General features: G+C 39.9%; 1 protein-coding gene across 1 annotated transcript; it reads right to left on the bottom strand.

The window, feature by feature from the left end:
• Window positions 1-1,563: 1,563 nt before the first annotated feature.
• On the bottom strand, window positions 1,564-3,950 carry LOC139423772 (adrenoceptor alpha 2A). Its single transcript, XM_071175404.1, has 2 exons — window positions 3,696-3,950; window positions 1,564-3,556 (listed from the first exon to the last, which is right to left on the bottom strand). Exon 2 carries the CDS (start codon window positions 3,355-3,357, stop codon window positions 2,038-2,040), a length of 1,320 nt encoding a protein of 439 aa, XP_071031505.1. The 5' UTR covers window positions 3,358-3,556; window positions 3,696-3,950; the 3' UTR covers window positions 1,564-2,037.
• Window positions 3,951-12,229: the final 8,279 nt, after the last annotated feature.

Genomic DNA, 12,229 nt, shown 5'->3' with positions numbered 1-12,229 from the left:
TGTGTGTGTGTGTGTGTGTGTGTGTGTGTGTGTGTGTGTGTGTGTGTGTGTGTGTGTGTGTGTGTGTGTGTGTGTGTGTGTGTGTGTGTGTGCGTGTGTGTGTGTGTGTGTGCGTGCGTGTGTAGGGAGGGCTGTAGACTTACCAGCAGGTCTGTTAGTTGAGCTGATTCATATGAGGTTCTTGTTATGTGGCCCAAGTGAACGAACACAGAGCGTGGTGGCTTGTTTGGAGTAAAAAATCTACAAAAAAGGTCTATGGTCTGTTTCTCTGCCTGAAAATGAGGGAACATAGCCAATATCTTCACACAGACGATATTGGCATTTAAAAACCATGCTGTGCTCCTCTATGAGCTAGGTATAGACTAACATTCTTAGCTAGGGCTAAACTATCATAACTAGGGCAAGACTAACATTCATAGCTAGGTCTAGACTAACATTCATAGCTAGGGCTAGACTAACATAACTAGGGCTAGACTAACATTCATAGCTAGGGCTAGACTAACATTCATAGCTAGGGCTAAACTAACATAACTAGGGCTAGACTAACATTCATAGATAGGTCTAGACTAACATTCATAGCTAGGGCTAGACTAACATTCATAGCTAAGGCTAGACTAACTTAACTAGGGCTAGACTAACATTCATAGCTAGTGCTAGACTAGCATAACTAGGTCTAGACTAACATTCCTAGCTAGGTATAGACTAACATTCCTAGCTAGGGCTAGACTAACATTCATAGCTAAGGCTAGACTAACATTCATAGCTAGGGCTAGACTAACATTCATAGCCAGGGCTAGACTAACATTCATAGCTAGGGTTAGACTAACATTCATTTGATGTCTTCTTTAAATGTGAGCTCAGTAGTTAGAGAGAGCGAGAGAGAGTGTGTGTTTGTTTGTGAGTGTTCTGCCCATGACCAGTCTATCAGGTTCTGGTTTGATGAGCCAGCTAGATCCACATCCTGGGTTTAATGATGCGTGAGGCGGCGGTACGTGGAACTCTAAATGATACGTTACTCTGCAACATGGATGAGACCTGCTCTCATAACTGCCTAACTACCAGTGTGCGTGTGTGTGTGTGTGTGCGTGTGTCAGTCTGAACAGACTGGGAATTAACATTGTTCCTTTGATTACAGCTGCTAGGCTATGTTCAAAATGGAACGCTATTCCTTATACAGTGTGCTACTTCTGAAATGACACACTATATTCCCTGTCCTCACACTCTTTCAGCTTTTTCATGAACAATGATCAGTCTCACTTCTTTCTCCCGATCCCATTGTCTGTGTTCTCTCCCTAGCTATGAACTTAAGGCATTATTATTATTTTCATCAGAAGTAACACTGCTCTGTCTGTGTGTGTGTGTGTGTGTGTGTGTGTGTGTGTGTGTGTGTGTGTGTGTGTGTGTGTGTGTGTGTGTGTGTGTGTGTGTGTGTGTGTGTGTGTGACCACGTATACTATTGTGATGCTGTCATCTCAGAGTTGACGTTCATATAAGAGTTCAGAAACCATGACAATGGTCATTGGGAGATGTTTATTCTTTAACATAACTATGGTAACCCATTCTCCCAGTTGTAGCTTGATATCATATGAAATGGCCGTGTGTTTCAATAACAATGAATAGAACACACCAAGGTGGCTCAGAAAGAGACAATTATTTCAACATCATATCATAAAATACTACATATAGTATCATACTCCTGGCCACGTTTATCCAATATTGTGATTCAAACATTCACAAAACTGTAGAAAAACATTGGTTGAATGAACGTGGCTGGAATGGTTGAGCTTTTTTAAAGTCTGTATTCACAGGATAGTTTGTTTCCAAGCTGTGGTGTGGCGTAGTGCTGTCGACCTTTTGGAAAAACAACATTTTGATGCTTTTACTGCACGTACTGTAGTGGGTTTTAGTCTTTCCCCCAAAAGCCTTTGCAACATAAAACGGTACATTATTTGTTTAAAGCCACGGATCCGACCATGCACGATAACAATTTATATATTTTTTAAAAACATACAAACAACCAAAAAGTCCCAAGTCTAATCATACCATTCTTCGGTTATCCCTGCAGAGAATCTTTTTAAAAGATCTTCGGAAGTCATTGTTGAAGATTGTATAGATAATGGGATTGGCTGAACTGTTACAGTAGCCGAACCAGAAGAAGAATTTAAACAGTGTGTCAGGTATGTAACACGAGTCACAGAGCGCCGTCAGAGTGTAGGTAAAGAAGAAGGGGAACCAGCAAACGACAAAAACTCCAATGACCACAGCCAAGACGAAGGTGAAACGTTTCTCCCTGTTCTGTCTCCCCTTCCATCGACTCCCCTTAGAGCTCTGTCTCACCACCAGTTTAGGCAGCGCCGGGTGGTCCACTCCTGGTTTGATCTGGCTCAGTTTGGTTTTAGCCGTGTGTTTCTTCTTCTTGATAGAACAGGGGTTGTTGACCTGGTGGTCAGACGATGAGGAGTCCTCCATGTCCACGCCGTTTATCTCCCCTTCTTTCTCGTCCTCTCCTCTGTGTTCATCCCCCTCTCTGTCTCCTTGCTCTCCGTTCAGCTTCTCGTGACAAGCGTGTTGGTCACCTCCGACTCCCCCAGCTCCGTTCTCCTTCTTGCCCGTCACCGGCGACACTGAGGCCGCCATTTTGAGTTTCCGGTCGCCCGGTGGTACCCGCGTCCGTTTCTTAGCGATCTGATAGATCCGGATGTAAACGAGGATCATGATGATGCAGGGCACGAAGAACGAGCCGATACTGGACGAGATCATGTACCACTTGTCTTCGTTGATCTTACACACCGGCCCCTCCTCTTTATCGCTCTCCTTCTCCATGCTGATGAGGGGCGGGAACGAGATCACAGCGGCGATGACCCACACGATGACGATGATGCACTTGATCCTGCGCGGTGTCCGTTTCAGGTTGTACTCGATGGCCTTGGTGATTGACCAGTACCTGTCCAGACTAATGGCACACAGATGGGCGATGGATGCCGTACAGAAGAGAACGTCCAGTGCAAGGTAGATCTCGCACCAGACTTTACCAAAGTACCAGTAGCCCATGAGTTCGTTGGCCAAGGAGAAGGGAATGACCAGGGTCGCAACCAAAATGTCCGCCGACGCCAACGAAACCAGGAAGAGGTTCTGAGGGGCCTTCAGGGCCCGGCTAGTAAACACAGCGATGACCACTAAGACGTTGCCGAAGACTGTCAATAGGATGAGCATCCCGACCAGGATCGTTAGGGGCAACGAGATCTGGAGGCTATAGGGCGGACCCCAAAGGATGGTCTCATTGGTCATGTTGCTCATGATGGTCGTGCTTGTAAGAGTCTCATTGGTCACGTTCGTCATGTTATCCCACCCCGCCATTGATTCTCCTTAGATCCTCAGGGATCCAATCATGTAAGGTCAGCAAATGTCATCCAGGAGACCATGTAGTTTGCAACTGGAAGACTGGAAAGTGAGGGTGTGGGACTCTTCAGTGTTTTTGTTTTAGTTATTTTTCGCTCCATTGCATGTTGGTCGATCAAGAACAGTTTAGGTTGAATACAGCTGATTGTCACTTCATCTGAAAAATAGGAGGTGCAGAAGTAAGAATTTTAGCAGGAACTGGAGATGCCTTAACTGTCAATTTACACAAATACAACATAACTCTCTAGTTATACTTTCCAAGAATATAGCAGGTACACACTAAATATAACTCTTACCTCAAGCATTGTGCTGTGTCACTTGGGTCCTTTTGAGTGGCCGACAATAGAATGGACAGTGAGCAACTTCTTCATGCAGGTCAGTTACCCGAATCAGCTGGCTTCTCACGCATCTCTTCTGTGTTCCATGGACGAGCGCGAGCTAAGGTTTCACAGTCAGTTTTCCTCTGCACAGCTCTGTATCTAAGTCTGTCTCACTAGCGGAGAGCTAATAGAGCCGTAATCACGTTATCCTGTGGCTGCTGCTCCTGCTGCCGCCGTCGGTTCTATCAGTGGAGACTATCGCCCTACTATGCTACTGTTGGCGGCTCCAAACTCAGTTCTGCCACGCCCTCTATTTATAATCCCAACCTCCCAGAACTGGGTTGCTATAGCAGCACCCGGAGCCTACACCACGTGGAAATTAAACACAGGCTTTTTATTTACTTGGCGCGCGCCAACTCCATTCCGTTCACGAACCAACCCATTTCAAGCACCATTTATTGTCACACCAACCATTCTAAAACTGTTAAAACGATATAGAAAAAAACGAAAGGGGCTGGGGTTCATAGTCAATGGTAAGATAGACTAAGCAGTAAACTATTGACCAGTTAACATTGGCTTTAGCCTAAGGTTAATAGTTAGCCTATAGGGTAAAATAACAAATGTCAGCCCATGTGATGATCATTGATGGATCAATATTGATGGACGACCGCGAAATGTGAGTTACAGATCTGTCATTTTCATTGAAAGCAAGTCTAAGAAGCGATAGATCTGTTCCATGTGCACTACTTCTATGCTTCCTGTTCTTAAGTTTAGTTTTCGTGTATTTCTTTTCCGGTTTTGCACACCCGCTTCAAACAACTGAAAAAACAATATTTGTGGCTATTGAAAACATATTTCATAGCAGTTTAGATGATACAATTGCTTGTTTTGTCACAAACTAAAAATGAGGCTATAAGGATTTTAGCAACCAGGAAATGGCAGAGCGATTTCTGCATATTGTAACATATGTTATTGAGACAGACCGCATTGGATCAACTTGAAGAGTGATAACACCAAGAGGTAGGCTATGCCCAATTTAGCCACTCTTCCATTTTGGAACAGGTGCTTTCAATAACATAGCCTTCTATCAGTATAAAGCTTTTCTATCATATCATGTGTAGTTGGGGAGTGGAGGGAGGTGTTGTTAGTGTGATATCATATGACAGCGGAATCCTGTGTTTTGAGTAAACATCACTGCTAGTGATCATGCGTCAGCGTGCGGATGGAGCGCGAGGACACAGTGACACCTGTCGTCTTCTGAAAAAGCTTGGAAGAAATAGCCTGAGGCGCGCATTCACCACTGATGTTATGTGACATTCAGGATTGTAAAACCTACCGTTAAGTATCGAATTATACCACATAGTACTCTATGCTTTTACTGAAAACAATATGAACCATTATGCGTTTTAACGTTTACCTTTTCTAATAAGACCATAGGTGCTTCCAACTTCTGTTCTACCATAAAACGTTTTTAAAAATGCAAAAGCGTCACATATTTGACATGATTTAAATAGGTTAAGAAAGGACTATCCTAGGTAAATCTTTAGGCAAGGTATTTGGTTAATGCACTAAATTGTAATGTACTCCGATGCAACATCATCATCACGTGCTAAGTGCAGTCCAAATTTGGACTTCCAGTTCAGATGACACATGAAGTACTGTGATACTTTACCAGTTACTTTACCAGATACTTTCTCCATTTTCTCGTGGTGGCTTAAATGGCAAAGGACAAGACAGAAGAGAAAAAAACGTACCTCACTTGTAATATGTCTAATGTAATGTATTCTGAAACCCCAGTCAAAAACCTCAATCTGACTAGAATTCAAATACATTTAGAAGTTGAAGGGTGAAAGTCATTGATGTTGACTGGAGTCGAGATGTGAGGGACCATGTTTTCAATGATCCAGTAGGGGACGCTCTTGTATTGGGACAGGCAGAGCCGTTTTAGCCTCTCTGGGTACAGGTGCAATAGAATGGAACGCGTCGAGATTGAGAAGTACAATTTCCAGTTTTATTACACAGACCACATCCATCTACTTATTCATAATTCATCAACTGTAATATTGAATCAAAGTCAGACGTACCCATCCATATAAATAGAAAGTGTAATTATGTATATATCGTTTTTATTTAGACAGTTTGGAGACAGAGTGGGAGGCAGGGAAGCATCAGTACAGAAGAATGAGTGGATGTGAGATTGAACAGTGGGGAGTTGTACACGTGCCATGAATGTTACCACTCGACTACAGCTCTACACAAAGTTAGTCATGTAGATATTCTACGTGCCTGTTATTGCTCTTCGATTGCGGTTTAGACCTTTCATTGGTCAGTCTGACGTAGCTTTACTGTATGTATACATCCCAAATGGCACGCTTTTCCCAATATAGTGCACTACTTTTGACCGTAACCCTAGGGACCCTAGTCAAAAGTAGTGCAGTGCATTGTATAGGGTGCCATTTGGGATAAACGGTCATGTGCCATAAGTGAAATAAGAGGAAGATATTGAACTAATGTAAGACTGTATTGAAACAGCAAGACACTACCAGTCTATGAATTTGTTATCGCTTTATCCAATTGGACAATATAGGGGCAGTCTCCCACACACTAATTAAGCCTAATTGAGTTAGCTTTTAGTCCATGACCAGGCTTAATCTTTGGCCGGGAAACTGATATAGTGGTCAGTTATATTTTCTCATTTGAAAGAACAACACATCCATACAACATCATTTATACATTCAAGACAGGGTAACCGTTTTCTTTATATTGAACAAGTAACAAACTGCACATTACAATTAATTGGATTAAAAGTACATTTATCAGTTTTTTTTCAGAGCTTAAATTCCACAATTTGACAAATAGTGGGAAAACCTCAAATAGAAAATGAAAACCAAAGCATTGTGCAGGCATAACGGGAGTAATATACAAACATCAGAACATTCTGAAATGATAAAGTTTGTACACTCGAATGACAACAAATGACACACGACACGTTTTTCTAGGTACAAAAGAGACATTTGAGAAAGAACAGCCCAGTCCTGAACATATAAAAAAAGGCACAATATTGCCTCTTTTTGAAATATAGGAAGGGGGGGGGGGGGGGTTGGTTAACTGACTAACATGATAATAATCAATTCCATTTTAAATTAAGTCAAGAAGTACAAAATAAAATTCCAATTCCCCTCAATGCTCCTCTATGTAATTTCAGCAAACATCAGGAATTAACTGAATTGAAATGGATCCCTGCTGACTAACATACTGTTCAAAGGTCTCCAGCTGATACTGCTGTCTATAATAGACAGAGATATTGAATGCACTTCATTACCAAAGATATATACTGAACTCATTTTTACCTTTAGCAAAAGGGCCAGACAATGTAGCTAGGGCCGGATAATGTAGATAATGCTTCTAGAATCTACGTAGCCCAGAAAACATTCTGGGCCTAGACGGTATAGCAACAATCCAAAGACTATATGAGTTTAGTTTTTCATTTAGCTTCAGGCAACAAGTTTGGGCACCCTACATATCAAGTGTTCCAGAGTAGGTGTGCAGCTGATCTAGGATCAGTTTTGCCTTTTAGATCATACTGAATAAGATTACATGGACAGGTGGGACCCTGGGCCAGTTCAAAAAGCATCTCACAGTAGGAGTGCTGATCTAGGATCAGGTCTCCACCTGTCCATATAATCTTATTCAATATGATCGAGAGGGTGAAACGGACCCTACATCAGCACTCTTACTTTGAGATAGACACTTGGGCTGCGTTTAGACAGGAAGCCCAATTCTGATCTTTTTTCACTAATTGGTCTTTTGACCAATCAGAGTAGCTCTGAAAAAGAGCTGATGTGAAAAAATCTTGTGTGATTGGTCAAAAGACCAATTACTGGGAAAAAAGATCAGAATTGGGCTGCCTGTGTAAACAGTCTAAGTGCCATTCTCTTCTGTATGATTGGGATTTTGAAATTGTGCCCTTGCTGTGCTTGTGCAAATCATTGCTAAAAGGTCATATACTGTGCAGGACTCTTGGCTTAAATGCTGCTTCATGTGTTTTGAAAATAAATACAAATTCAGTTACAGAGAAGAAGGGAAAAAAAGAACAAAGACAGAAATAGGAATTAGTTGAGGACATAGGCAGCTCTGTTCTGCTCTCTCAATGTGACCGGCAAACAACCAACCATGTTCATTTTGCAGTACTTTTTGGTGAAAGCAAAAAAATAAAAAAATTACAAGTCACTTTTTTTTTCAATTTGTAAATGTTTATAGGTTTATTAATTAAAAAGATGTATGTACATGCAGAACGTCAAACATTGCAGTTTGTCACCCATTTTGCAAACTTGAGTCTGAATAATTTTCTTTACAATGGGTCGGCTTTGATTAAAAATTGTGTCATTTACAACCAAGCAAACAAATCATTTTTCTAATTTCATTTGCCAAGTAATATTTAGTAAAGGCATGTCTCTCGGTACTAACCAGTAGGATGTTAAGGTCAAATAAATATGTCATGTCACCATTTTTCCAATTCTCTTACATACGCTACTTGGACCATGGTGGCCACCGTAGTCAGGTAGTCACGTCTGCATATACTGTACTCATATTGGTAGACAGAAAAGAGAACCTTTAAAAAATAACGTGGTGTTCTAGTTCTGGAACATAGTCGCTCAATCTCATTTCTGACCATTAAACAGTCAACTCACTTGTTATGTATAGGCCTAGGGCCAGGAGTTATTCCTAACCCTGCTGTGACCTGAGAAGGGGGGGAAGGGGTCCTGGGCCATATGGTTATTGTAGCCAATAATACAATATTAGCCTTAGTTTTTCCTGGTCAGGTGACTGGTCACATAAAAGGTTGGGGAAAGCATTTTATATCAAACTGATTTTCTGTTTTACGTGAGTAAAAAGAGCCAAGTGACTAAAGGTCTGACTGGGTGAAAATTGAGGGAGAGGTGATGCTTGGTGCACGACTTAAGGAAGTCAAATGAATGTTGGTTTTTGCTCCAACCCCCGTTGTAACTAACCTGATTCAGTTTATCAACCAGCTAATTATTAGAATCAGGTGCGTTAGTTTAGGGTTGGAGCGAAAACCTACAGGACAGTAAGCACTCCAGGAACAGGGTTGGAGACCACTGGTATAGGGATTGTTTGGGGTGGCCTGTAGCTAGCATGGAATCTGAACTGAATTGTGTTGTTTCACTATTGCTCACTAGTGTTCCAGAATAATGAAACTGAACATAGAATTCAGTTTGGAGAGTGCTTATGTGAACTGTCAATCAATCATCAGGTCAGGTTAAAATATGCATGCACAGAGCAAGAAAGGACAGAAAATGAAAGTTATCTACTACAGACACAAAGAAGGGTTAATAACAAAAAGGTTTACCAGTTAAGGCTGCTTGATAAAGAATAGGTAGGTAAAGCATTGCTGGCTGCACAATGTTTCAAATACTGTGAAATGTACAAAAAAAATCTACAGGAAACATTTTTGCAGATACCAAATAGTAGCAACATTAGCTGGTGTTCTATATACACAACGACTCGCCACACCAACGTAGTTCCAACCCAGACAAAAACCATGACAAATGATTTTTCAACATGCTTAGTTTCCTACACAATAGTCAGGCAAGAAAAGGGATTGAGACACAAAATACATTTTGCTAAAATAAAAATGGCCATGATTATTACACTTTATGACCCAAAATCAGACGATTGAAAAATAAACACCACCTAGTCGTCTCCAAATCATTAGGATGCATCAGAACAATACCTCTTCGTCATCAACCTCAGATACAATACAAAATATGACCACCCCCAAACCTAGACTGTCACACATTTATTTTCCAAAAAGCGTGTTTTAACTTACATTCCTTGTTTTGATAAATGCTTTTCTGAATAATGACGATTATGTCTCAGGTTCTCTAGACATACGTCAGTCATCCACCCCTCACCTTGCAAATGGCACATAGATACAAATATGAACAAAAACAGACTCAACATTATACGGGATAACAGCGTTTCTCTCGCTGCATACCCTAATGCACATCTCACCGAAGGCATTTTCACAATGATTCCATTTTGTTTATAGCTAAAACATAAATACACAACCAATCCCCAAAAACAATTAACATTTTTTTAAAATTTGATTTATTCCGAAGCTTTTTTAAAATATAAAACCAGGAATACAATGCCTCTGGTGGTGTTCTTTGAGCGTGAACGAGAAGAAAGCCCTTTTTACATTTTTTTGTCTTTTCAAAAAAGTATTGTGTTGTAACTGCGTCGTTATAGGCTCAAATATGCACCTTCGTTTTTCCTCGTGGTTTTTCCTCGTTGTACGTCGGTCCAAACAATTTGATCTGTTTGAAAACCACCAGACCTCATGTGACCCCAAACTCAGAGGTCAAGGGCAGAGGTCAATCTTCCCAGCCAGTGTACTGTACGAGTCTTGTATGTCGATGTTGATTTTGTTTAGGATAGATCTCACTTTTCCCGCCCCATCAATCGTTTACAGCATATTTTTCAAGCAGCAACAGGTTCTGCTGGTAGGATTAGAAGCAGCAATACATTTTGTCTGGGTGTGTGCTCTGCCCAGGCCTCGTTTTTCTTAGCAGTCCACAACCCACATCGAAACACTAATCGTAAGCTGCTGCCAAAAAACTAGACCCACACTTGATTGAAAATAAATACTAAAAGATGATTGAGTACAAAGCTTGGACGCAACACGTTCATTTCCAAAACCAAAAAAGCTTTTGGTTTGATCTACCTTAGTTGGGATTTTAATGTACAGTCACATGATATAATACTAACCCAATACAGTGTCAAAAAAATTATAGTAACAGAAAATGATTTACATTTTACAATGTGGATCTCAATGAATTGCAATAATTTGACAAAACATTTTTGCTTGTAGTACATATGAGCAAGATATGGGGTACTTTAATACATCTTTAAACATATCAATAAGACCCTTATTGGACATACACAGTTCAAGCTAATATTTTCCATCAAGATTGATAGGACGAAAGCCAAAACGTCTGAATTCGACGCTCCACATACTTACTAGTTTAGATTTATTTTGAGCTTGTCATCTCATCCTTAATATTCATTTGACACCATTATAAAATATACATGATGAACTGTTCAAAGAGATAAAATACTTCTTCACTGTGAAACAAAAATGCCCCAGTTCAACGTAACCATGGAGATAAGGATATTGTCATTGTTAAAAGAGGATGATGCCAATGTCATTTAGAAAGTGCATAAGAACAGCATCATTGCTGGGACAGTGTGGGACAAAAAAAAAAAAAGGAAGCCAAGTAACACAAACTTTCAGATCTCGTGAAGAGGCGTATTAAAAAAGCAGTCAAAGAAACTGGATGTAAAATGACAACAATGGGTTTTGATTCGTGTTTTTGGCATACCTTAACGACCGTAACCATGGCAACGTTAGTCATTAGTTATATTGACACCTTTCCTTCAACGTTCCTGATATGTTGTTGTTGGTCAATCGTTTCCACGTTGTATGACAGCCCCAACACTGAAGACATAGCAAAAAAGTAAACATTACAATGACTCAATTGCACTCAAGGCAACAATCAGTATTTATAGAATATATAAAAATCACTACAGATCACTTATCTAATCACCTGTCTTTTTACAGTTTAACTTTTTTTTTTTTTTTCTCAAAGCAAAAACAAAATCTTATATCTTAAAACATGAGGGCAACATTACTGCCTATTTTGGAAAGGTTTGAGTCAAACTTGTTAAGTCCATTTTTTAAAGCATTAAAGATTTCGCATGTATTTTATATATTACTAGCTTACGGTTTAAAGATGACTGCTTATTTTTTACATTTAAAACCTCCGAACGCCATTGATTCAAATGTATACTTTACCGCTTTAATATATAGAATCATTGTCATCCAACTATGACAGAACTAATATAAAACAAATGTAAAAAGTCTTTTTTTAAACACACCATAATTCTAGAAAGACAATTTGTTTAACTAAATGATACCTTTGTATAATGGACAATTGTGTTTAGAGCGTCAGAAAAACCAGTGGACTTCCCGGGCATATAGGCACTGTTTTTTTTACGTATTAATGTGAAATTAAAAACAACATTAGACCTTTGTTCTTTAACCTCAAACCTCACGATAACAAATCTTTAGTCGAGTGGTAAAAAAAATATATACATATCAAAAAGAAAAAGACATGACAAAATGAACATTGATAATGGCAGCAGCAGTAAAAATTAAAGTTTCAAATATTTTTGCATACAATAGTTGTATCCTAAGCTCTCCTAATATACATACCTAATTACTGTAAATATGTTGGCATTGGGAATCTGGTTTCTATGTTAAAAGAATCATAGCCACTTTAGCTCACTGTTACTCAATATACATGATCCGATTTGGCAAAAGGTGGTAGAGATATTAAAGGGCAATTCCACCACTTTTTCCATCTCCTATTCATTACCTCCAGCACTATACCAGTGTCTTCATATGTATGAAAACAGTTTATGTA

This window comes from Oncorhynchus clarkii, chromosome 13 (genome assembly GCF_045791955.1).
Source record: "Oncorhynchus clarkii lewisi isolate Uvic-CL-2024 chromosome 13, UVic_Ocla_1.0, whole genome shotgun sequence".
NCBI classification, from domain to species: domain Eukaryota; kingdom Metazoa; phylum Chordata; class Actinopteri; order Salmoniformes; family Salmonidae; genus Oncorhynchus; species Oncorhynchus clarkii.
The sequence above is the reverse complement of the archived record's forward strand: the minus strand, read 5'-3'. Positions and strand labels throughout refer to the sequence as shown.

Coding starts and splice junctions, on each gene's coding strand:
- LOC139423772 (XM_071175404.1), bottom strand. CDS start 3,357: ATGGCGGGGTGGGATAACATGACGAACGTGACCAATGAGACTCTTACA.